The 25,380-nt window shown below is 53.6% G+C and overlaps 1 protein-coding gene across 1 annotated transcript; it reads left to right on the top strand.

The window, feature by feature from the left end:
* The first annotated feature begins 726 nt into the window (after positions 1 to 726).
* Trim29 (tripartite motif containing 29) lies at positions 727 to 25,380 on the top strand. The gene is made up of 9 exons (XM_052189503.1): positions 727 to 1,530; positions 9,101 to 9,196; positions 10,114 to 10,347; positions 11,831 to 12,029; positions 14,420 to 14,521; positions 16,614 to 16,706; positions 19,240 to 19,335; positions 22,028 to 22,104; positions 24,777 to 25,380. The coding sequence occupies exons 1-9, from the start codon at positions 727 to 729 to the stop codon at positions 24,837 to 24,839; spliced, it is 1,764 nt and encodes a 587-aa protein (XP_052045463.1). The 3' UTR covers positions 24,840 to 25,380.

Here is a 25,380-nt window from a genome sequence, read left to right as displayed (position 1 = left end):
GACACACACACACACACACACACACACAGAGAGAGAGAGAGAGAGAGAGAGAGAGAGAGAGAGAGAGAGAGAGAGACTGAGGATTGTAGGGAGGCTTAAATAAGCTCAGACATGTAAAATACCTAAGACACCAGTTGCAAATTGGTTAGAATCAGTTGTGCAAATAAGACCACAGCTTCCTTCAGAATGTGCTGTCGTAGGGTGGAGACTTGCTTTTGATGTCCAGCCCGCAAATTACAAGGCGATTTGGCTTGTGTGACCCAATTAAGAAGTCTTCTGTTCCCTGGACCTCTGCGGACACCTCACCTTCTGCCCCCAGGGGCACTGACCTTCTCAAAGCCCGCCCGCCTGCGAGGACAGAGGCCCCGCCTTCTAGCCAGAAGTGCATCTGACAGAAGCAGCCTAACTGGTTGTCAGTGGTGGGAAGCAATAAAACCGGGAGATAAAAAACACTTCTTTAAAATCCTAGGGATGGGGATGATTAAAATCCTAGGCTAGGGATGAATATGCAGGCGTGGCCCAGGTAATCAGCCACTCTGCCCCGCCTGTCTCTCGGGGCCGTTGTGTCAGGTTGCTCCTCCTATGGCTCCTCCTCCTGCCCCACCTTCTCCCCACAGGTGTGTCCCTGGGCTCTGGCTGCCAGCCCCACTCCGTGCCCGAGACATCCGCTGAAGCCACCTCCTACGAGACCCCAATCAGCAGAAACAGTCTAGCAAGTGACCTACCATGGAAGGTGCCGATGCCTCCAGGAGCAATGGGGCCAGCCCGGAAGCCAGGGACGCCCGCAGCCCACCGGGTCCCAACGGCAGCCTAGAGAATGGCACTAAAGCAGACAGTAAGGACACCAAGACAACCAACGGGCACAGTGGGGAGGTGACAGAGGGCAAGACCCTGGGCAGTGCCCTGAAGTCAGGGGAGGGGAAGAGTGGCCTATTTTCTAGCAATGAGTGGCGCAGGCCTATCATCCAGTTCGTGGACTCTGTAGACGACAAAGGTTCCAGTTACTTCAGCATGGACTCTGCGGAAGGCAGGAGGTCCCCTTACGCGGGCCTCCAGTTGGGGGCTTCCAAGAAACCTCCTGTGACCTTTGCTGAGAAGGGGGAGCTGCGAAAGTCCATCTTCTCCGAGCCCCGCAAGCCCACGGTGACCATCGTGGAGCCCGGGGAGGTCCGCAGGAATAGTTACCCCAGGGCTGACTCCAGCCTCCTGCTGCGTGCTAAGTCGGGCTCAGAGGAGGTGCTGTGCGACTCCTGCATCGGCAACAAGCAGAAGGCGGTCAAGTCGTGCCTGGTGTGCCAGGCTTCCTTCTGTGAGCTGCATCTCAAGCCCCACCTGGAGGGCGCTGCCTTCCGGGACCACCAGCTGCTTGAGCCCATCCGGGACTTCGAGGCCCGAAAATGTCCCCTGCACGGCAAGACTATGGAACTCTTCTGTCAGACCGACCAGACCTGCATCTGTTATCTCTGCATGTTCCAGGAACACAAGAACCACAGCACCGTGACGGTGGAGGAGGCCAAGGCGGAGAAGGAGGTGACTTGCTCGGCGCCTTGCTATCTTCCCTTACCCCTCCCACTTTGACCCTCACTGGGGACTTAAGTCTTCTTTGCTTTTAGAAAACATTTCTTCCTCCTCTTCACCTCCCCCTGGGGATCGGAGGTCACTCTCTGACTTCCAATGACATTAGGAGAGGGGCATCCCATAAGTGACCAGAAGCTAGGCAAAGCTGGATGAATCGAAGTCAGGCTAGAGTGGAAAACTGAAGGATTCGGAACTCTCTTCTGGACTCTGCTTGGCTGATCTGTCTCTGTCTGTCTCTCTGTCTCTGGCTTTCTATCTCTCTCTGTCTCTGGCTTTCTGTCTCTGTCTCTGTCTCTCTCTCTCTCTCTCTCTTTCTCTCTCTCCCTCCCTCTTTTCCTCCCCCCTCCCCCCAGGTGATCCTAAGGCAGGGAGACTGACTGTAAGAGGGGACTTGAGTTCTCCTGAGAACCCTTTTTTTCTGGTTCCAGGTTTGCATTGGCAGTCCTGGGGCTGCTTGCTCTGCCCTAATCTGGAAGCCACTCCCGTCACCCCACCCCTGTCACCCCACCCCACCCTATCCCTTGCTCTGCTCTCAGTTGGGCCCTGTGCCCTTTGTTTGTGTGGCTCCAGCCGACAGGTCCGTGCCTGTGGGTGGACAGCACTGGATCGAGAGCATGTGTGGGTGGGCGGATGTAAATGCGTGTTTTATACGCACGCGGGTGTTTGTGAATGTGGGTGTCTGCCCGTATTTATGTATGGGCTACGTAAGTGTGTTTGTGTGAATTCCCTGTGTGCGATTAGGCGGTACTTCCACGGGGCGGAGCGGAGGCAAGTGGCGACCTGTGGATGGGTTGCACCCGGGGAAGGTATTCTGGATTAAGGCCCAGCTGGGGCCACTGGCCTTGTCCCTTCCTGAGCTCACTCACCCAGCAGCATGTGGTCTCCCCAGTGGCCAGTGCAGGGCCTTTACTTTCTTGTCTGTTTTTGTACCCCCAGGGACCTCTCCTTACCTCTGTGATCAGACGCTTGCTGGTCACTCTGTGCCTCTTGAGTCACAGGTGGGAACAGACTCACACATCCTCTCTTAAACCTTCATTTGGCTCCCAAAGGTGTCTCCAGCTTCTCCTGTCCCTGGTCCCAGTGTCCTCTGTCACTGGTGTCCCCTGGCTCTAGCCTGGCCTTTAGCTTCAGGATGGGAGACAGAGGGAGGGAGTGTGAAGCCCCTCCTTAGGGACTGTGCTTGGGAACTCAGGACAGAAGGAAGGTGCAGGAACCGGTCTCAGGCCTGGCGTTAGGAGGTTGCCAGTCATGAAACGTAAGACAGTGACTAAATTCCCTCCATGTGAAACTGAGGCAAGGGTTAAGCCAGCGGTTCTCAACCTGTGGGTCAGATCCCTTTGATAAATCTGTCTTCAAATATATTCATGTTATGATTTGTAACAGTAGCAAAATTGCAGTTATAAAGTAGCGATGAAAATAATTTTATGGCGGGGAGTCACCACAGCATGAAGAACTGATTTAAAGGTTCGCAGCATTAGGAAGGTTGAGAACCACTGGTCAAGACTGTTTTCCCATTTCTTTGTGAAGCCCCAGGAGTTTTAGAAAAGTCTCTGAGAACTCTGGAGTAACAAGGGGTGGGTACAAAGTGGGTACAAAAAGCAAAGGCTTCAGGTCCTACCTCTCCCGAAAGCCTGGGGTACACACTGGCCTCTTTTCTGGGCAAACTTGGGTTCCACTGTGATTGTCTGCAGAAGGCCTGCTTACAGAGGGCAGGATGGTGTGGGCATCCTAGCCTGGAGATACAAGAGCTCCGAGTTTGCTATTCTCAGTCAGGGTCTGCCGTAGGGCTCAAACAGCCCTTGACTCCGAGGACTTGGTAGAGAAACAAGAGTCTCAGACAGACAAACAAGACGGGACACCCTGCCAGGTATGCAGAAGCATAAACACGGAATCGTAGAGGGAGAATACCAGGCTTAATGGAGCATTCAGAGTCTCACAGTCTTCTGTTCACCCCGCAGATGGGGGAGGGGGCACACCCAAGGATGGAACCTGGCTATGTATTCTGGCTGGAGAAAGATGTGCCTAGGTTCTATTGCAATATCACCTTGGGAGGGAAAGGGATACTGGAGTGGCTGCTATGGTGGGCACTTGGGGTAGCCGTGGGGCAACAACTCACCTGTCTGTGCTATTGCAACACAAGGATAGACAGAGAGGTGTAGGATTGACCATGCAGAAGACAACATCGAAGCAGCCTGTCTAGGGGCCAGCTATTATTGGATGTTGGGCTTGGGGGGACTTTGACCCAGAAAAGGGGAGGTGGTTTGATGGATCAGGGTGAAGCAGAGTGTCTATTCTGGCATCCTCTGCAAGCATCCGAACCAAACTCAAACACCAGGTCCCGCATGCCTTTGTGCTAGGAAGCAGGTAGAACCAGCTCTGCTGGCCTGCTGGTGAGGACAGGTGAGGTCATTAGGCAATGTCTAAGTTTAGTTGCACAAAGCTGAAGATGACACCCACGGCCATGGGTACTCAGCTCCCAGGCCTCATCCTATGTACAGAATTGGAGCACAGGCTGTGCTGGGAAAAGATCACATGTTGTGGCACATCATAGTGGCCCTTTCCTCTAGTGGATCTCAGTGTCTCCCTCTCTACTCTCAATGTCCCAGTGTCCCAAAGATGCTCACTGGAACAGCTTATTCCTCTTGGTTTCCTCAGGCTATGTTAGGAGGTAAGATGAAGAGGAATATGAACATCCTGTTTATCCATTGTCTTCTCTAACCATTCCAAGTCCCTCCAGCTACAGCTGCCTGCTGTAGGTGACCCCGTCTGAAGGTGCATTTGACCTGGTCTCTGAGTTGACATCATTGGCATAGGAAGGTACACGCTGATGACATTCAGACTGGAGTGCTACCCTAACGGGGCTCATACTAAGTGACTTGTCGAAATTCTAGACATCCTCATTTGGCTCAGTTCTCTTACTTTGATTTCTGTGGCTTGATTTCTCATCTTGCCTAATTCTCTGAGCAAGGCTGAGGCTCTAGGGTACCAGGCGAATGCAGCTGCTGGTCCTTGGGTTTCTTGCTATGCTCGTTTGGGGAGGTGGGGTTCCTTGCTTGAGCAGAAGGTGGGGACTGGGGTTCAGGACCCAAGCCAGACTAAAAGCTTGGGTGCCTAGAATCTCTTTAGGCATTTTCAGGATCTAGGTGTGACACAGAGGCATGATCAGTTGGACGACAAGGGGAATCGATTAAAGGATTGGAAAGTGAGAACCAGGCAGGTAGTTGGTGATGCAGTCTCTATGGAGCTCATGTGGGCCAGGGTTGGGCTCAGCATTTGCATGGTTACAAATGAAGCAGTCCTGAGGGATGGGGGTGGGGCAGGCTCAGTGATGCAGGAATTCATCACACAAAGGCAGGGATGGAGAGCTGGGGTGGGGTAGGATGGAGGGTTTCTCTCTACCTCTTCAAACCTCTTTCCCTAGTAGGATTAGAAGAGTCTGCTTGTGATCATCAAATCTAGGGGCCTCCAACAGGCTGCAGGCTGGGGTCACTCGGTGATTCCGGGACGTTCTGGTTCACATGGATTCTAATGTATAGCTGGGCAGAGGAAGGGGTGGGTAGTGACAGCGCTAGGGTTCCTCAGTGCTCTGCAGATGCCAGGATGAAGCCTCGAACTCTTGCTGGCACCATCCCTTGACCTGAGGCAGACGGAAGCAGAGGGAGTGAGAGGGGACCCTCACTGAAGCCAATGGACAGATATGTGGCCATGTGACATGCGAGCATAGAAATATGAAATCTATTCAGCATTTCAGATTCTTATCCAGGTAATTACTATGTGTCTGAGAGTACAAATTTGGCAATTAACTGGCTCATTTGGTAAATGTCACAGCCCAGGGCCCATGCAGTTAATCCAGGCTGACAGAACAGCTTGGCCAGCCAGGTTCTCCTTTCCCGGGGCCCTGCCGGTTCACCTGTCTAGAGCTTGACTACATCTACACTTGATGGCTGGTCTAGGCCGAAGCAAGCACCTCAGGACGTACCATCTCTCTCCCCTCAGGGGGCTTCTACTCACTCAAGGCCACAAGAATGTTGACACTGGGTGACCTGCACAAGGGCCACCCTAGCCATCATGGGGGAGAGGACCCAGACAGTGTGGGAGAAGGGAACAAAGGAAGCCTTTAGGGACAGGCCTGGGCAGGGTGCAGGGAAAGAAGCGAGGAGTGGGAGGAAGCCAGCAGGGAGGAGTGGGGAGGGGTAGAGCACTGGGGAGCTGAGGCCTGACGTCAGTCATCTGGGGGAGGGGGAGGGGAGTAGAGGTGATAGTTGGAGTGTGTGTGTGTGTGTGTGTGTGTGGTGTGGTGTGGTGTGCAGTAGGAAGGGTGAATTGCTGAACTTCACCAGCTCCAAAGAGGAAGGAATTTGGTAAAGGACGAGGTTTATGTCCTAGCAATATCTAGACACCTACCTGAGTGGTGCTTCTGAAGGCCACAGAATAAGAAGCGGGCCCCGTGATTACATCTTGTCTTTACATCTCTTTCTCAGTGTGCACACTCAGTTGCTGCTTCTACAATGTGTGGCTACCGCCACTGACCTCCACAGGGTCTTTGGCTTGTAGGAGATGCTCAGTAGCCCAATGCCTTTCCTCTACCTATAGCCATGATATCTTTGCGTATCATGTTGTTACTTTCTGTGCAGGAAAAAAACCCTGACAAACACTAAGAAGATCTGAGGCACATCCCTAGAGATCTGACCCTAACACCTGTCCTCAATGGGGCAGGACTCCTCCTAGATGGGAGAAGGGAGACCATTACTGTGACACTACTCCCGGCCTCAGGAATACACTGTATCCTGCAGGTCTGGTCTTGCTGACTGTGGCATGGGTACTGGGCCTCTCTCCCAGCCTGTGTCTGACATCTTCAGAGCCTTAGAGAAGAGAAGGGCCAGTCTCTCCTCTGCCCTGAGCCATTCTGCCGCCCACTGACGCAGACAGCTTGTCTCCGCTTCTGATCCTGCCCTCGCACGTGTCCAGGCTGGCCACCTCCTGCCCACATAGGCGGCTGGGCAACACCTCCACTCTCCTCTCCAGACCTCAGATGGCCCCTGCCCTCCGCCTCCCTGCCTGCCTTTCATAAAGTAGACTCCCAGGAGCTGATCTCTCTTTGTCTTCAGCTTAAATGCCTCATGGCCTAAACTGCACTGAGCCCAGGGCCTCTTTCCTTTCTCTCGGCTAGCCAAGCCATTCTCCTAGGAAGAGTCTTCACCAGCTCTGGGCTGACCACACAGCTCTGCTCTCCTCCAACTCTGACATTCATCTTTTCCCTAGCACTTCTCACTAGCAGGGTTTCACCTATCCTCAGCCTTTTCTACCTCGTTCCTACTTCCCCCAGGGTCCTTCTTGCAAGGGGATATCTTACATTGTAAGTCTGGTACCCCAGCCACTGTCCACCCCCCAGTCTGTCCACATCCTGACTATGTCAATAGCGCATCTGGACTCTATCAGGCCCCACGTACCAGCCTCACCGTCTAACACGTCTCAGTCACCTGAGCACATCTGCCACTACCCTACTTGCTATGTCTACTGCCTTGCTCCATCTGGGATGTGCCGTAGAGAAGTAGCGATGGGGACATTACTCAGCCAGTGCTAACTCTGGGCCAGGTGCTTTCTGAGAGCTTCACTTGGTGGTCCCCATCTTTCTTACACCCTCTGTAGTGGGTACGGGCGCTCAAGTTGCCTCCACAGCACAGCTGGAACTAGAGCACAGGGAAGCGAAGGAACTCATAAGACCCCACAGCCTGCCTGTGGGTGGCAGATAAGGGTCTCAATCTTGGATTCCTACTCATGAACTCTGGGTGAGCGGATTCCTACAGCTCAGTTGTGGAAGATGGGAGGCCTCCTGCTTGGACCCTGTCTCCCCCAGGGATTCTTTAGGGTTGTTGGGACACACCTCTTATTCCACTTTGTATATTCCTCGGGGTACAGAGCTGCTGCTCAGGCCTGGACCACGTTAGGTTCTTTAGATCCCAAGCTCTGCCAAGTGCTATTTCCTGGGCTCTTCGGCTCTTTGCCCTTGAAGAGCAGAGCTAGGGGGTGGGGGCTTGCTCTCTTTGTCTTCCTCCCCCTCCTGCTACTGTGTCTTCTCTCAAGCTTTGTTCCGAAGACCCAGCCAAGTCCCACCCTCATCTCTTCCTCTCTGGTGATGGTATTTTCCATGCTGTGGGGTTTTCAGATATTGGCAGTGGGACAGGCGCTTGCTGAGAACATCTTAGAATTTTTTTTTATTTTTGGCCTGGAGAGTCTGGGAGTGTGGTAGTGGTGGGACAGGCCATGGAAGCAGGACGTCTCTGTGTCTCCTGAGTCCCTGTTTTCCACACCTCTGGACACCATTTCTAAAAGGCCAATGGGAACCCATTTACCATTAGAAGCCATGCTCTGTGGATGGTAGCGAGAATCCCAGGGCACTTCCTCAGCCTCTGCCTCAGCACCTCATAGGCACTCCTCAGTTCTATGGTCTGTTCAAAAGCAGCTGTTGATGCTGCAGGCCCAGCTGCTCATGACGCCTTGCCAGGAGAGCTCATCTCCCTCATGGTTTGTGATTTCTTCACCTTAGCCAAGGTGTTCTTGTAGGTTCTTCAGGGAGATGGCTAGAGAGAGGGGTAAGAGTTTGTTTTCGAATCCCTAGTGGTTCTGGGAAGCTCTGAGTCATGAAGACCTCCTTGAAGGATCACCCCTTTATCCTCTAAGCTGGACAGGGCTTTGAGAGCCCAAGTGAGGCCCAGGAAGAAGACAGAGGTACCCACAACTCATTGAATGGCCTTGGTTTTAGCTTTATGCCTCCAATCTGCCTCAGTTACAGCTACTTTTCAGGGTTTTCCCCACGTGGAAGCCAAGGGTAAACTCGATCCCGATGTCTCAGTGCCCTCCTGATAAGCTTCTTCCAAGCCCACCACAGGGCTCACCGTGGTCTGTGAGCCTCTGAACAGGGGTCTCAGGTCCTCTCCTCCCTGCCTGGCCTCACCCTGTAGTTTTTTTCCTTCAGGGAGCCTGGGGGGAGTGTTCCTGTCCTGCCTACACGGCAGATACGCTCCCTTTCTTATAAACAGGTTTATGGCTGTGCCTGCCTAGACCGAGTCTGTGCCGGCGGCAATCCCAGCTCTTGCTTGCAACACCAGGCCTGCGTCATGCCACAGAAACGCTGCATGGGGTTTCTGCTGCAAGCCACTCCCTGGGCAGGGCCCCACTGAACTGGGCTGAGTCCAGATCCTCCTTTTTCACCAATGGCTCAGGCAGGCCTAATAAAGGGAACCAGAGTCTCCCACCTTTTGGGTTTGGTGGGAAGGATCTGGAAGGCTTAGACCAGGACACAAGCAACCTGCTCAGCCCTTGTGGTCCATTAACACAGAAGTATGGTGTTGGATACACAGTTGGATTCTTGGCCCCTAGCACAGAGCCCAGCAGATCTGAGGTACTGATAACTTTAGCTGAGTGCAGGGCTCTATGGTGAATCACCAGCCTGGGTCTCTGGTTCTGTCTCCCCCGCCCCTCTCTGTTCCTGACAACTTCAACCTCTATGCTTTCCCCACAGACCGAGCTGTCACTGCAGAAGGAACAGCTGCAGCTGAAAATCATTGAGATTGAAGATGAAGCTGAAAAGTGGCAAAAGGAGAAAGACCGGATCAAGGTGAGTGGCCTGAGGCTCTCCAGCTGTGCCCTCATTTGCCCAGGTTGCTTGGGAGAAGACAGACCTCGGCTGCTGCTCCAGGCTTTGGCCCGTGGTGATACCCATATTTAGGCTCCTCCCACCCCCTTTGACATTCCCTCCCACTTTCCTTCTCAGCCTAGGCCATTGAGGTGGGCTTTTCCCTATCACCTGAGCCAGCAAACAAAGACCCTGGAGATGTTCCTCCATGTATCTTCCAATGTCATCTAATGGCTGCTCTGCCCACCAGACTACCCAGCTACTAAATACATATTTTTTTCTACTTGGACCAGTATGTCTGCTGTGGCTTGGATAATTGCAAACCAGTCTGAAGTTACTGACTGTGGAGCCTGGTCTCAGGAACAGCCAAGAGATTTACTTTCCAAATAATGTTTGCTCTAGTTGGGGTTTCGACAAGCACGCCCTGACTTGTGGGAGACTGTGGGGGCTTGTAGAGAGTCCCTTGAGCATGGATTAGTGGCTCATGTTTATCTCCCCACGGGAAAGAGCCACAGCAAATAAGGAAGAGGTGGGCCATAAGAAACACCTGCAGACAGATGTGCAGGTGACACACACCTCTAATCCCAACACTCAGTGGGTAGAGGTAGGAGGGTCAGAAGCTCAAGGCCGCCTTTGACTACATAAGAAGTCTGAGGATAGTCTAGTTTACTTGTAATCCTGTCTCAAGCAACAACAATAACAAAGCAATCCAGCTAAAGCAAGAACGCACACACTGGCATGGTTATCCTTAAGGGGCATCGCCCAGTGATGCCTTCAAATGAGATTTGTAGACAAGTAGGCTTGTCAGGTCAGGGCCCTGGGTTCTGAGTCTGTTGGAAACCTAGGGTTTTTTTCCTTAATGCAACTCTTCCTCCACCCTCCTCTGATTCTGGACCTAGAGCTTTACCACCAACGAGAAGGCCATCCTGGAGCAGAACTTCAGGGACCTGGTGAGGGACCTGGAGAAGCAGAAGGAGGAAATAAGGGCTGCACTGGAACAGCGGGAGCAGGATGCTGTGGACCAAGTAAAGGTGATCGTGGATGCTCTGGACGAAAGGGCCAAGGTGCTGCACGAGGACAAGCAGACCCGGGAGCAGCTGCACAGCATCAGCGACTCGGTGCTGTTTCTGCAGGTAGCCGACCTCACTGTTCAAACCTTCAGTCTTGTTGCTCATCTCTTCCAGTGTCTCAGGCCCTCATTCATTACCCATCCATGCACAATTACACATTTACTCACCGCCTGTTATCCATCCATTTTCCCATACATCCACTCATTCCTTATTCCTTCACTAGCTATCCATCTACCCACTGTCAATCCATTTATTCTTCTTTCCATTTTCTACCCATCCACTCACCATCAATCCACTCACCCATTTCCTATCTGTTCACTATTCATTCACCTATCTCTCCACCCACAACACTCACTATCCACCCACCTAGCATCCACCCATTCATCCATTCTTCTATCCATCCATCCATACCCCATTCAGTGCCTATCAGTCTACCCACCACTCATCACCCATCTCCACCTCCACTCACTGCCAACCAACTAACCCACTCATCTGCTTACTCCCCACCCACTATTTATCCATCCTTTCATTAGCAATCCTTCTGTCTATTTTCCTATCCAGTCTACTCTCTCTACTACTCTTAAGGATAGCACACAAATGTCACCTTGTCCCAAGTTCAATTGCTATGGACCAGTGGTGCTCTAGGCTTGATAAGAAAGAGTTCTGTGATTAATTAGTAATGCCTACTTTGGGAAAAGGAGGCGTGGCATGAGTGCGCTTCATATTTGTTATCTTTGATCTAGTCTGTTTGTGTATTCATGCATCCATCTTTCTGTCTGCTAGAATGTTTTGATACTCCTGGGCAGGCAGGACTCTCTCAGGTGCTGTGGTGAATAGAGAAGTATAAGACATGGTTTCTGCCCCCAAGCAGCTGCAATCCAACTGGGAAGATAAGACGTGTACAATTAGAGAACAATATGGAAAAGCGTGTAATTAAATGATAAAGCATGTGGCTCCAGAGATAAGTGCCTATGGAAATTCAGAGAAGGGCTGGCAGGCTGGAGCAATCTAAGGACAGAGTAGAAGAGGAGGTGCAGTTTGGAAAGGGTCTTGCAGGCTGCTTAGGACTCGCGGAGGAGGGGTGCTCTAGAGAGGGAGAAGAGATGTGTGAGAACCACAGAAGGGTTGGGGCAGGATTGAGTAAGCCTGTCAAGATGGAAATACATGCCCTCTTCTGGTATTTTCACGCTTTTACCTTTTCCCCTAAAGTACCTCTTTCCCTTTCCCTTTTACCTCTTTACCTTTTCCCCTAAAGTCTACACAGTCTGTGTCACTTTCACAACTTCTGGGGTTACATACATTACATACACATCAATGGTGGGAGCCACGGAGCCTCTCATCTGAATGCTAATTTGGTCAAGGCTGATTTTCTCCGACTCATCTACCCAGTGAGGAAAAGTGAGGCTAGCTATTGAGCTGATCCTAGAACTCAACCCTTCTGGCTGTCAGTGCAGTCCCCGGCTAAACTTGGAGTTCCCTTGCAGACCAAGTTCCCCATAGCTCACAAAGACTGGCGAAGTCAATGACTGCTTTTCTTTCTTGGTAGGAATTTGGTGCATTGATGAGCAATTACTCTCTCCCTCCACCCCTGCCCACCTACCATGTCCTGCTGGAGGGAGAGGGCCTGGGACAGTCTCTTGGCAACTGCAAGGATGACTTGCTCAATGTGTGCATGCGCCATGTTGAGAAGATGTGCAAGGCTGATCTGAGTCGCAACTTCATCGAGAGGAACCATATGGAAAACGGTAGGTCCTCCCTTGTCCACAGGTCTGAGGCTGACTGTTTTTCTCAGTCAGTTCCCACTGCCAGATATAAACAAGGACTTGGCTAGCTCATGGTTCCTGCTCACTAATCCATCGGACATGTTCAGACTTGGGTTCAGGGATTCTAGCACCCCCACTGAACTGGCAGCTGTTACAAGGGGTCTCTAGAGCAGAGAGACTCTGGGAACTGCTGTATAGGTGCCTCCTCTGTGGGCCATTCATTAAAGTCAAGGACTGGTTTCATTCAAGTCTCCATCTGACTGTCATCTCTAATCTAGCAGCTGCATACTGCTGCTTGAATGGGCTGGCTTTGAATGGATGGGTTACAGACTTTGTAAGTAACCCAGAATCACATCTGGGCTTGGAGGGAGGCCTGCCACCATGGCTGTGATGAGTAGTGTTAAGTCCACAGGCTAAAATTGGCCTGGTGGTGGGTTGGAGGTGATGGGACTTGGCGTGTCTCTCTGACTCATCAGCCCTTCTCTGCGTCACGCTTTCCTCTGTAGAGATCAGCTGAATTATCTCACAGAAAGCCTCCTAACTTGAGGAACTGCCCTGTTAAGCCCTGTTCCACCCAATCCCAATCCCTTTAGGGCCTGAAGCCTGAATACTTTCTCCAAGGCAAAGCCCCAGTGGCTCAGGCCCAGTGCAAGATCTTCAAAAGCAGCTTGAATGGGCCTTGTATTCCTCAGCACCAATGGGAGTGATTCTGTCTGGTCTGCAAGTGCAGCACACCATCCTTTCCAGAGGAGAAAGCTAGGAGCAGGCAGGGGACCACACACGCAGTGTCCTTGTGAAATATGGGGGAGGGGGCATTCAATCACACCTAAGGACAGATAAGCCATTTGAGCAAGACAATCATTTGGCTTAGAATGGCACTCCCATCCTGACAGCCTTTTCCTAATGACAATAGCCATGATCCTAATGGGGATGGTGACAGCCAGTGAGATTGAGGGCATTATGCTGAGTTCTTTTCTTCCTTGGCCTTTCTCTAGTCCCTGGCAGGGGGCTGCATCTTGCAAAAGTCCAGGTTGTTAGTCGGAGAAGCAGCCTTTCAAAGGTTCCCCAGCCGATGGGGAGGACATACTCTTGGGCTTCCCACTGTTGACCTGGATGCTATGGCTTCTCATCTTAAACAGGGCCACCACCACTGTTGACAGCAGCAGCAGTGGCTTAAAGAAGGACCATTATAGTCTCTGTGGTACAAACCTTGCAGGAGATTCCCTGGGTATGGTTTGGGCAGATTTGAGAGGATAGTCCTACCTAGGGTAGGGTAGCATGAGAACCTTGTAGGAACCACCCAGCCTCCAGGTGGCTCATTGTCCCATTTCTAGGTCACGATGATTCCTGCCACAGTCTCTGTGCAGGTGTGGCCCGGCGTCCTGTGTGAGGTGTGTAGTGTGATGGCACCAGGAGCGAGGCTGAGTGTGCTGACTCAGCTGCCCTGCACCTGTGCCGCAGGCCCAGGGGGAAGCCTCCTTTGCCAATGTCATGTTCTTGTCACCGTTGACTGTTGGCTGGATGGTATCTGTAGTAGAAGTAGAGGATGGGTAGTTCTGAGTCAGACCTTGGGGTGACCATCTGCGGCTCCCTGATGATGGCTTGCCTACCAGACCAGGGATGCATTTCACTATCCCAGGCCCAGGGCTCAGAGGTACGAGGCCACCTTCAGAGATCCTTGATTGAGTGGGACCAGAGCTGGACAAATACGTTTAGTCTACTGGGTACCAGGATCCTGCTAGCTGCTGATGGTGATGGAGATGGAGATGAAGGATAGGTCTGAGCCATCTACTCCTTACCTGAGAGAGTGTGGGAGGGCTGGAAGGAACAGCAGTCAGGAAGTAGTAAGGGACAGGAGAGGGCACAGGGCAGCAAGGCAAGGGTAGAGTTGGACACCGAGAGACAGGGTTGGGGCTTGAGAGTCTGCAGCGGTGTGCTGCTTACCATACACAGCTGACTGGATCCCTGGCCCACGGAGGCCAAGAGAGAAGCTCAATCCACCGCCGGATGCTGCCAGCAGTGGCTGGGACTGAGGTGGACTGAAGAATCAAATCCTTGACTGTCCTACCGCCAGGGGCAAACCACTACCCTCTCCCCAAGCTTTGATGTCCTTTTCTGTCACACGGGGCTGTTCACATCTGCCCAAGAACTGATGTTGAGATCAAATAAGAAATGGGTATCTACCATGCACACGATAGCCTTCACCAGGAGGTGTGTGACTGGAAAGTAGCTCACTGGAGAAGCAGGGTGCGTGTGGACATGCATGCGATGTTCTCTGTGTCGTGTCATCATGTTCTCTGTGAGGGTTTGACCTCCCGGTGGGCCAGCCCCTCTTCCCCATCTCTCCCCTGCTGACAAACCCTCTCTTCCAGGTGGGGACCATCGTTACATCAACAGCTATGGGAACAGCTATGGGAATGAGTGGAGCACGCCCGACACCATGAAGAGATACTCCATGTACCTCACGCCCAAGGGTGAGGGAGTGCGCTACCAACAGTAGCGGTCCAAAGCCCCTCTCAGATGGGTTCTTCTTGGGCAGGGTGACCCTGATTCAGTGTGTCTGGCACCTGCATCGGTGCTTCTGTTCACCCAAGGGTGACACGTGTCCTGGGTTGGTGACAGGTTATCCAGTACTCTGCTCATCAGATGCAGCGGTCCCCTAAAGCAGCCCGTCACTCCTGTAGCCTCTGTCCTTCAGAGTGTCTTCCATACTCTCCTTTGGCAGGCTAGTCTGAACCTCTGCATTTTCCCCTTGAGTCACCTGCCTCCTTAGCCTGACCTCCAGGGGGACAGCCTGGTGGGCTCTAGGCCAGGGTCTGCCTGTCCTTGGTTCAGAATAGTCTGGAACATTCTTAGAGGCCAGCAACAAAGCACACATAGTGCTGGCTACTATACGGGTGGGCATCCCGGGCCACAAGCCCAGGTTAGAGGCGTGGTGTGCAGGGTCATGTGGGAGCCAGGGAGCTTAGAGCGAAGTGGGGGTGTTGGAGAACGGAGGGTGGAGCAGGAGGGGGAGGTCTGGGAAGGCATTTAGCTGGAGAGAGGAGGCAGAGGATCTGAGTAGTTACTGACAGACAGATAAATCCTCAGGGCTAGGTATTGGGAGAAGTGAGCTCATCAGACAGGAAGTCCTGCACCCCGCCTTTCATAATAACACCCGGACTTTCTGGAAGGTTCTAGGCAGCAGAGAAGTGCCAGGATTTCTCCTCTGACATTCCTGGGGCGAACCAGGCTCTGACATCAGTCCTGTTCCCTCTCTGCCTGGAGGTCTGTTCTTACTTAGCCAGTTCCATGAAAGGACAAACTACACTGGTCAAGTCCCCAGCGTCTCTCTCCCTAAAAGCCCCTGTCTTCCTCGCACCAGCCTGGTCTCTCTGCTTCCAGCCTTGCTTGGTTAAGGCCTAGCCAGATGACCGATGTTCAAACCCCGCCAATGGGGCAGACCCAAGCTCCATTGGCTTCTACTTGATTCTCCCTGCATGCGAGAGACCCAGGGACCCCACTGCTGTCTACCAGGTGTAGGGAGTGCTACCTCCTACAGCAGCTCCCTGAGAGTGCCAGGGCTGAATTAGCCCGAGGCTGGTTACTGTCACCTCTGGCCTGTGTCCTTCTGTGTGAAGAGAGGCAGTGAGACTCCAGGGCTAGAAGCTTTTCTGGTTCTGACTCTGGTCCTGTGTGAGTCAGTTGTGACATCTATAGGTGGAAGAAACAGGTTCCTCTGGTGTCCCTGCCCTGGGGGGACAGGATAGGCAGGACACCTGCAACTCCCAGGCTCAGGGTAGAGGAGAGGCATGGGAGGAGCTGTCAAGTGGATCAGAGAAACAGTGCCACCGAAGGCTACCAGGTTGAGCCTGGAAGCTTTGAGTGACTATGACTCCCTCCCTTGGGGAAATTAGTTCCCAGGCCCAGGAAGGAGGGGCTCTCGGCCCAGTGCAGAGGGCAGGGCTGTGATGGCAAAGGATGGACAGGCAGTGCAGGGCTGGGTGAGTCAGCAGTGGGTTGGGTGTGTGGTGTCTAGGTGAGGGGTAGAGACAACAGGAGGGCCCAGACCCGAGGAGGAGCAGGGAGAAGTCACAGGCTGTGTTGATTCGAGTGTTGGTCCATTAGCTTTGTAGGAGGCTAGGTTGTTGGGGGGAAGACGCAAAGCCTCCGCCCCATCCCCCACTGTTGTCTTGCCTCTCCTTCCTCCTACGACCCTAGATCTCAGCCCAGCCTCTGCAATCCAGTTCACACAGGCGCTGGCTCAGGAGTGTCGGCTTGTCAGCCTCCTGCTCTCGAAGCTCCTAAGTAGAGTGTCTGAGCATCTCAGCACACCCAAGACACCCAGAGTCTAGTGCTCTGGGCACCATGGCCAACAGTTTCCCCCCCTGCTCTCCAAAGGGTCCCCATCTGTGTGACAAGTTTTGTGACTACCTCAGACTAGACCCAAGGACTGTTCCTAATAGAAGAGTCCAGTGGGCTCTCGGCAAGATGTCTAGGATACTAAGATCCCCTCAGCAACTCAGAGTCCACAGGCCCAGAGTTGAGTCAGGAGCATGCTTCCGCAAAGATGTTTGTGCCACACAGGTGGGGGCCGGACATCCTACCAGCCGTCCTCGCCCAGCCGCCTCTCCAAGGAGACCAACCAAAAGAATTTCAACAATCTGTATGGCACAAAAGGTAGGAGGGGACTCAGGGCAGTGTAGGTGTGCAGTTGGGAACAGGGGATGGCGGTGGCTGAGCCGTGGATGGAATGTCTTTACTACTCAGTAAAAGACAAATATAGGGAGAGGTTGGGGTGAGAAGGCAGGATGGGTCTCCTGCGCTGAGACAGAGAGAGAGTCAGAGACAGAGAGAGAGAGAGACAGAGAGACAGAGGCAGAGAGAGACAGAGAGACAGAGACAGAGAGAGACAGAGACAGAGAGACAGACAGATACACACACATACACACAGAGACAGAGACACAGCGAGAGACAGAGAGAGATGTAGAGAGAGAGACAGACAGACAGACACAGACACACACACACACACACACAGAGAGAGAGAGAGAGAGAGAGAGAGAGAGAGAGAGAGAGAGAGAACAAACTGCACTGGCTTATGCGGAACTGCATGATGTCATCCTCCGTTAGGAGGGGGAGGAACTACAGAGACTCAGCCTCTTTAAACATCCCAGGCCACTTGTTCTTCTTGTCCCTGAAGGATGAGTTGAGGTGGGGGAAATGGGCTGAGGGTCTACCCCGAGGTTAGCTGTGGCAGCCTCTCCTAGCAAGTGTCAGGACTGAAGGCGCACAGACCTGAGCCGGGTTTTGCACTTGCCATGCAGTAGCTAAAATGGTTTATCTGAGATGCAACTGGAAAGGAAGACGTGAATTGGCACCACAACAGCTCCTTATACAGACCTGGGGGTGGGGGGGCGCCCTTCCCAGGGGAGCTGTCAAATGCGGGGTCTCCTGCTCAGTATGCTATGGAGGCCACTGCTCCAGGTCAGGACCGTGCGCTCATGAAGCCTTTGCTTTGGGGGGCCTGATTTTGTGCTGGAGCTCTTGGGCAATACCTGCCATGCACAGAGAGCACCGGGCCACTTCCGCCGGGCACCCCCAAGCCAGAGACAGCCCTAGGAAGACCCCTTAGTAAAGAACAGACCCCTGAAAACTGGAAGGTTACTGCACCGCCACCTAGTGGACAGGGCGCCACCCGGCCTCTTTATTGGTTGTTAAGATTCGCAGCTGTAGAGACTGAGAAGCTAGCTCAGTCAATCACAGGGACCTGAGTGTGGCTCCCACGGCTCACAGGCAAAAGCTCTGTGTGCCTGTAATCATAAGCAAGCTCCAGGTTCACAAAAGACCCTGTCCCCAAAACAACGTGGAAAAGTGACTCAAGACACCCGAGCGGGCATATGTACTAAGTGCTTGCACACCTGCCTGCCCCGCCCACTACATCACCTTCCTCCCCTATTCCACCTACAAAAGATTTACAGCTGTGACCACACCCAGCAAGACAGTTCACTTTAACCACTTCTTGGCCAGTACACGGGTCTGCGGAGGTGTGTCCTTGTGTCCTGACACTTGCTGAGAGAGGTCTCCAAATCCAGTTTCAGAGTGGCTACTTGCCCCATTTCTCTCAACCCATCCTTCAAGGACAAGAGGAACTCATGGGCTCGTGGTCACTGCAGCAGGGGAGCCTGACTTAGGAGGCACCCAAGGCTCTCTACTGCTGAGGAAGAAAGCACTTGAGGAGCGTGCCCCATTAGTGGGGACTCCAGTGTCGTCTTGGTGCCCCTGCTTGGTTCTCCCTATGTCCTCTTGCTCAACACCACAGAAACCTCCTCACACATAGCTCTCTCTGTCAGCCTGTTTGTTCTCCCCACAAAGAGGACGTCAGGCATTCCATCAACAGTTTCTGTCCCCAAGTGATAGGATGTGTTGGTATTTATGGGTGTGTGTTCATTCGTTAGCACATGGGTCCATCAAACGTGCAGTGAGTGTGTGCTAGAAATAAGGCATCAGTTTGATGCAGGGTTATACATCTCCCCAGCACCGAGATGAGCAATTGTTCAGTCAACTACTTCCCAGGGCCCAGGCAGGTCGGGGTGACAGGAGGGAGCAGGTAGAGGCTCACAGGGAACTCAGGGAAGGTGACAGGAGACCTGCTATGTGAATTTGCTGAGGATGGGGGAGAAAGGGCATGTCCTAAGCAAAGGCCCATTCTGGCAAGAGTGAAGCTAGTGTTACAGGAAGTGAAGTCACAGCTTGGCTGGGGTGCCAGGAAGTGGGTGAGAATGGGGAGCACCTTGGCTCCCATTCTGGGAACAGGAGATGACAAGATGACTTAGTGGGTAAAGGCACTTGCTGTGTAAGCCTGGCGACCTGAATTCGATCCTTGGGACCCCCTGTAAAGGTGGCTGGAGAGAACACAGAGAGGTATCCTCTTGATCTCTCCATGTGCTCTGTAACACAGGCCACTCCGCATCCCCCGAGACACACTCAAGAATACAAATCACGGTCTTATTCTGAGGACGGTGGCCTGCAGGAACATACCTGCCCTTTACACATCTTCCACCGCAGGGAAGACTGGGGACAGGTGATGTAGGCATAGTGGCATCCTGACCGCGGAGGTAGCCAAGGGACCAAGAGTCAAGGTCCAGCTGATCATGTCCTGGTCCTTCTTCATGCCAGCCTACCTGGGTTTGACATGTCTTCTCTGTCCTGCCAGGCAACTATACCTCCAGGGTCTGGGAGTACTCGTCCACTATTCAGAACTCCGAGGACATGCCCGCAGTGCAAGGCAACTCCTCCTTCTCCCTGAAAGGTGAGCTCACTCCCTGCCTCTTGCTCTGCTTATAGGAGGCTCTGCTTGAGTCTCTGTCCCCTGTCTGGCTTGTCCCCCCCACCCCCACTCTCCAGGTGAGGGGCCAACCTAGATGGAAGCTGGGCCTCTGGTGTATCCCAAGGCAGGGGAGGAGGCTGGGCTGTGGCAACGTCTCTTAGGTGTGACACACATGCCGGGTCCTAAAGATGGGCTGGGACAGCAGGAGACTACCCACTCTGCATCCCTACCCCCTGGCCCAGATGCTGCTTCTGGCTGCTTCCCCAGCCTCTCTGCTACAGAGGTGATCTAACTCCGTTTGCCCAGTGGCTCCCAGCAGCTGACTAGACCCCAGGTCATGTAGCAGCTCCTTTGGGAAGGAGAGATCAGGCCTCTCAGAGCTAACCCTCCTTTCCTATACTGGGCCCTACCTACTGTATCCCTGGGGGCCTTGAACAGGTTGAATGAGCTCTATCTCCTACTCCCTGGAGTTAGGGTCATCCTTCAAGCAGAGTCCAGTGTGGAGTAGGTCAGGGCCCTCCTAGGCCTTAGAGGCAACTCTGATGAGGACAGAGTCACTACACCCAAATGCATATTCTGAAAGGATCAGAGGCGTGTCCTTTGGGATGGAGAGGGAAAGGAGTTGTCTGGGACATCGCCCCTCCCTGAACCTCCCCTCCCCTATAGTAAACAGTGGCTTTTGAAGTGGACTTATCACCTTGCAGTCCAGTTCAGGCTAGGGCACAAGAGACCTGGGGAAGTCCAGTATCTGGGCCAGGCTTGGGACACTGTGGGACTCCTTGGCATGCTGGCTCCCAGCAGGTGCTTACCTGCTCTTTTCTCAAGCCTAGCCCGAAGGTCACATGGTGCAGAGGGTACCGGCTCTTAGCCCTGGCTCAGACATTTCCCATCAGACTGTGTCCAGGAGGCCCTCCTCCCCTCCTCGGAAGGACTTCCCACTTGCAGTGAGTTCATGTCACCTTTAAGCTGAGTAGGAATGGCCTAGCCAGGTTGCCCTGTGTGCCAGGATAGCCCGCAGTTCTGAGAACCCTTTCCCCATACCCTCTGCCAGGTCCACAGGCAGGCAGAGAGCATCAGGGCTGCCAGGCAGCACCGACTCCCTCCCTGCAGGTCTGTGCAAGCGAGGCTGAACAGTGCCCCAGTGAGGTGTTAGCGCCTCAGTCTCCTGGAAGTCTATATCCACATCGCTAACACCTCTCTCTCTCCCAGCAGGCACTGGGAAAGCCCCCTATCAGTTCACAACCTTGGGACAGGCCACTGCAGAGTTTTCCAAGCCCCTGGACCGCAGTGGGCTGTTTAAAAACAATCCCGGTACCTGCCTGATCCCCCCCCCTTTCCTCTGCCATAGTAGGGCAGGTGGGCCATGCTCTGGGAGATCTCTGCCACTTCTAGGGGGTCCTGGTCCCCATTCCTTAGAGCTCCTCAGAGAGAGAGAGAGAGATGCATGTCCCCTACCCCCACCATCCGGCTCCCTCTCTTTGGACTTCTGTCTGCTGCCGAGGCTGGTCTCCTGGGCCACCCCTGTCCCCACCCTTAGCTCTTACGGCTGGTATGGGTTTTTCTTTCTGGAAAGAGAGAGACGAGGTCTCAATTTCCAATTTTCATTGTCACCCAGGACCCATAGAACCTTCTCTTTCCTGGGCAGCTTCCACCCTAGGCACAGGGACAGCCCCTAAGGTTCTTGCTCAGTGCAGTGGGGAGTTCTGCAGGTGGTCGGGCCCACCACATGCAGCCACAGCCTCCTTGGACAGGGGCTGCCAAATACTGACCCTGTTAACCTCTCTAGCTTCTCATTCTCCAAGTCATGGACGATCTGCCCTGCCTCCGCTGAGCAGGCTTTCCATCCCACCACTCAGCCAAGCCCTTTTTAGAGGTCTCTGGACTGACAAGTAGGGCGGGGAGGCAGGCAGCCTCACCCTGGTGAGCACCTTCTCACCAAGTACTGAGAGCCACCTGCTGGGTTTGCTGTCTTAGCCTCGAGTGACAGTCACACCGGCCAATGGCTGCCCTTCTGCGGGTTCCTGGTCTGCTGCTGGTGAGATGTGAGACAACCAGAACCAGGCGGAAGGAGGAGTGGGATGATGGATTTAGAGGCTGGCAAACCCTGGTTTCCAGGCCTGATAGCTCCTTGCTGGCATTTGACTCAGGCAAACTGCTGAGCTAAAAGAAAGGACTGAACAGGGGACAGACACTCGCACAATGCTTGGCACAAAGTGTGGCTCCATAAATGACCCTCCCAGCACAGCAGAGCCAGGAGTCCCTCTTTCTGGGCAGGGTTGGCAGGGGCTGCTGACTGAATGGCTGTCCTGGACTCTGGCAAAGGGACAGGTCTATGGGTATTAAGCCCTCTGGGCCCAGTGGGTGGTGATCCTAGCAGCATATAGTGTAGACCTAGATTGGGAGACAACGTTCTCCTGCTGTCTGGCTCCGCCCATCTGGCTGGCTCCTCCCCCTTCTGTCTGCCTCGCTGCCTCCTTCCTCCACCTCTCAGGATTTCCAGTTGGCAACCGCACTACCCCAGCTGCTGCACAACCTCTGCAGGTGGCTGAACTTGGTCTTGGGCTGGATGATGCTTGGGGGTCACTTTGGGGCAGGCATCCAAGCTGCTCCGTCTATGGGGCTCCCTGGTTGGCAGCCAGGGCTCCTCCCATCTGGAGCATTCTTGTCTTCCCAGGCTACCCATCTCTCCTCCGGAGCCAAGTTCCCAAGGCCCAGCCTCAGACTTGGAAATCTGGCAAGCAGACTCTACTGGTGAGTAAAGTAAGGTACCCGGAGAGATGCCAAGCACAGGCGTGTCCAGGGGCCTGGCAACCGTGCAGACGTTCAGAGTCTGTGCGAAGAGAGTGACTTTTCTGGGCCATGCTGGGAGCATGGGAGGCAGCAATGACCCTTACACCAGCGTGTAGCAAAGATAGAGAAACGGACTTACAGGCGGGGGACACTGCCTTTGATCTCAATTTAGAACCCGTAACACGGGCATCCTATGTTTGTATTTGCAAGTGATCACTGGGTATCTATGGTGGCTTGGTCTCCAAGGAGCATGTGATTGTGAAATCCTCAGTCCACACCTTAGGGATGGATTTCACTCCCACTTTCCATCTCTGACAGCATATAGGCCATTAAGGGTGATGGAGGTAGAAAGCTAGAAAGGTATATTCAGGATTTACTCTCTAATAACCCTAGGCTGGGACTATTAGAAAGCAGCACTGGAGGGAGTGTGTGGCCAAGGGACGCAGACCACCTGCAGGCACCTCAGAACCACACACCCTTCTCCAGACTCTCTTCATTCTTGTGTTTATGGGTGCAATGTAACTGTCTTCAGACACAGCGGAAGAGGGCACCAAATCCCATTACAGATGGTCGTGAGCCACCATGTGGTTGCTGGGAATTGAACTTAGGACCTCTGGAAGAGAGCAGTTGGTGTTCTTAACCACTGAGCCATCTCTCCAGGCCTTCTCTTCATTCTTATAATGTGATGGTGAGAAGAAGCGGCTCCCCAATTCCCTGCAGACGGGACGGGTCTTATCCTTGCCCGGGAGCAGCATCGAGCCTTCATCTCCCCTAACGCTTCCCTCCCAAAGGCCTGCTAGGTCCTGCGAGGGCCATCCAGTGACCCATGCAGGTAGCACTGGGGTTTTGTTGAGACGGGGGTGGGTCAGAGCCCTCCCTTCTGATGCTTTTGCATTTTGAGGTCAGAGCACGGGATTTGCTCTGTTCTACAAAGAGCGGCTGGGGCTGGTTTAATTGAAAAAAGTCTTTAATTTGTGGGCGAGAGGAGCTAAGTGATTGCATGTAATGCGGAGCTGGGCCCAAGGGCGTTGAGGCAGTGGGACTGTGGGAGACAGATAATGGGAGCGAGTTGTCCCTCTCCCTCCTGTATCCCATCCTGATTCCCACAGGGAAGGCTCTCCAGCCTCCGAGGCTCCAGCAAGACAAGGCTGTGCTGTCCTACTGTGGCACCCAGTGTTGGGAGGATGGAGGCCAGGGCCAGGCGGCCTGGCATCTAGGCCCCAGCTAGCACCAGCTTCCTATGTGATCTTGTGGGAGTCCATCTTCCGTGCCTCAGTTTTTCCATTTCTAACATGAGTTCCAGAGCTTGGGTGATCTCACAGTCCTTCAGACTCTCACATATGGTGACCCTAACTAGGGAAGGATAGAAATGAGCACCCCTCTTCCCCCCTTCCCCCCACCCGCCCCTGCCTCAGACAGCAGCATCGTTCACTGGTCTGCAATCCCTCCATACGCTATTGACATAGCCTTTCTGAAAGAAAAGTTCTTACCTATCTGCCTTACCCCATGGACTGTTTTGGGGCCCTGCAATGGACTTGAGGGCCATAGAGACCTGGCTCCAGGCTCTGCTCTGCTAAAGCAGCCCTGTGATTTTGTCCCACGGCTCTGTTTTCCTTCTTGGGCCTTAGTTTTGTATTCTGTGAATCAATGGTTTAGCCCAAGTCTAGGCTGAAGATCCTCCTGCCCTGGCCTTTCGTAGGCCTGATTCCTACTATGCAAGAGCATTAGACCAGGGGCTTCTGGGAGGCCCAGAGAAGCTCTGTGCCTGACCCACTTAGGGACAAGACTGATTCCCGAGACCCTCTGGAGGCCGGCGGTGCTTGTAGTGGTCAGAGACAGCATCGGTATGCTCTTCCTTGCCAGCCTGGGGGACTGAGTTCTCAGTGGGGATTAGGAGGAAGGCAGGAAGGGGGCTGAGTTCCCTGAAATTGTCATGTGACATGATCCACAGAGGAGGTCAGGAAGGCTCAGGTGAGAGAGGCTGAGAGGCTGGGAGGCTGGAGCTCCGTGATTGTGGATGGCGGGGAGGGAGCACAGTGTGGGGAGGAGCTGGCACTGTGCTGTGCTCATTCTGGACCCTTCTGTCAGGGAGAATCTGCAGAGAGAGCGTAAGCCGATATGTGAAGAATAATACCAGGAAGTGGAGCGGAGCAGGGGGTGATGGGGTTTGGAGTCCAACCTCTGGGTCCCTCATTCTGTTCCCCCTTGCTCACTAGCGGGTGCCTTGGGCAAGTTGCCCAGCCTCTCTGTACCCTGGTTTGCTTATTTATAAAGTGGCTGTGATCATAGTCGCCTATTTAATTGGATGGTTGTAAAACCTAATTGAGTCTGTCGACGGCAAGCCCCTGGCACGGTGCTGTGTAGTTTTGTAGAACACCAACTGCACACGGTAGCTGTGGTGACATTAGGACGTGGGTGGGGGTGGGGAGGGCAGGATGATGTCCAAGCTCATATGCGAAGTGGCAGGGACAGACTCCAGTTAGAACTTGGACCCGGAAGTTATGGTATCACCAGCCACCTCCTGGGAGCGAGATAGGAAGATCTCACAGGCCGCTTCAGAGTCTAGGCTGGGTGGGCTGGCTACGGGGCTCTCTGACCACCTGGCTACCCTAACCACTCCTGTCTCCCCACAGTCTCACTACCGGCCATTCTATGTCAACAAAGGTAGCGGCATCGGATCCAACGAGGCGCCCTGAGTTCGGAGCTCCACTACCCACCCTCCCGTTGTTCCTGCTTTCTAAGCTGCTGCGCTTTCGCCTGGGCAGGAATCCAGCCCCACTCCGCCCCCCTCACAGCCTCTGACAGCACACCCAGGGCACCCTAGCTTCCTCTGCTCCTTTTCTGCTTGGTGACACACAGTCACTGCGACTTCTAGGTGTGAGGCCAAGTTACCTACCACAGGGGCACCAGACAGCTGGGCTCCTTTCTCATAAACCAGGACCCAGTGCCACCTGCCCAGCCAGGCTCTGCCGTGTCAGGCTTGGTGACCATTTCCATCCACTGGGTACCTTGTTAAGGCAGCCTCTTTGCTCCCATCCCGTGGGCTCAGGTTGTATTGGCAGCCTGAGCCTGTAAGGAGAAAGCGGGTCCTGTATGTCCTCCTGAATCCCCCTTACTGCAGTATGGCTGGTCTTGGCCACGCCTTAGGGGATGCTCTCAGCATCTTGGCTTTTTCCTCGTCCAGTGGAGAGGCTCTGCCATATCCTCTTTGAGGCTGCAAAGCCAGTGGATAGGAGA

This window comes from Apodemus sylvaticus, chromosome 7, assembly GCF_947179515.1.
Source record: "Apodemus sylvaticus chromosome 7, mApoSyl1.1, whole genome shotgun sequence".
In the NCBI taxonomy this organism is placed as follows: Eukaryota; Metazoa; Chordata; class Mammalia; order Rodentia; family Muridae; genus Apodemus; species Apodemus sylvaticus.
Note: the sequence above shows the minus strand (reverse complement) of the source record. Positions and strands in the feature narration are given on the sequence as shown.

Bases quoted from the DNA above. Each gene is read 5' to 3' on its own strand.
- Trim29 (XM_052189503.1), top strand. From the start codon at position 727: ATGGAAGGTGCCGATGCCTCCAGGAGCAATGGGGCCAGCCCGGAAGCC. The intron at 12,030-14,419 runs GTAGGTCCTCCC...CCTCTCTTCCAG, and splicing joins GAGGAACCATATGGAAAACG to GTGGGGACCATCGTTACATC. The intron at 22,105-24,776 runs GTGAGTAAAGTA...GTCTCCCCACAG, and splicing joins CTGGCAAGCAGACTCTACTG to TCTCACTACCGGCCATTCTA.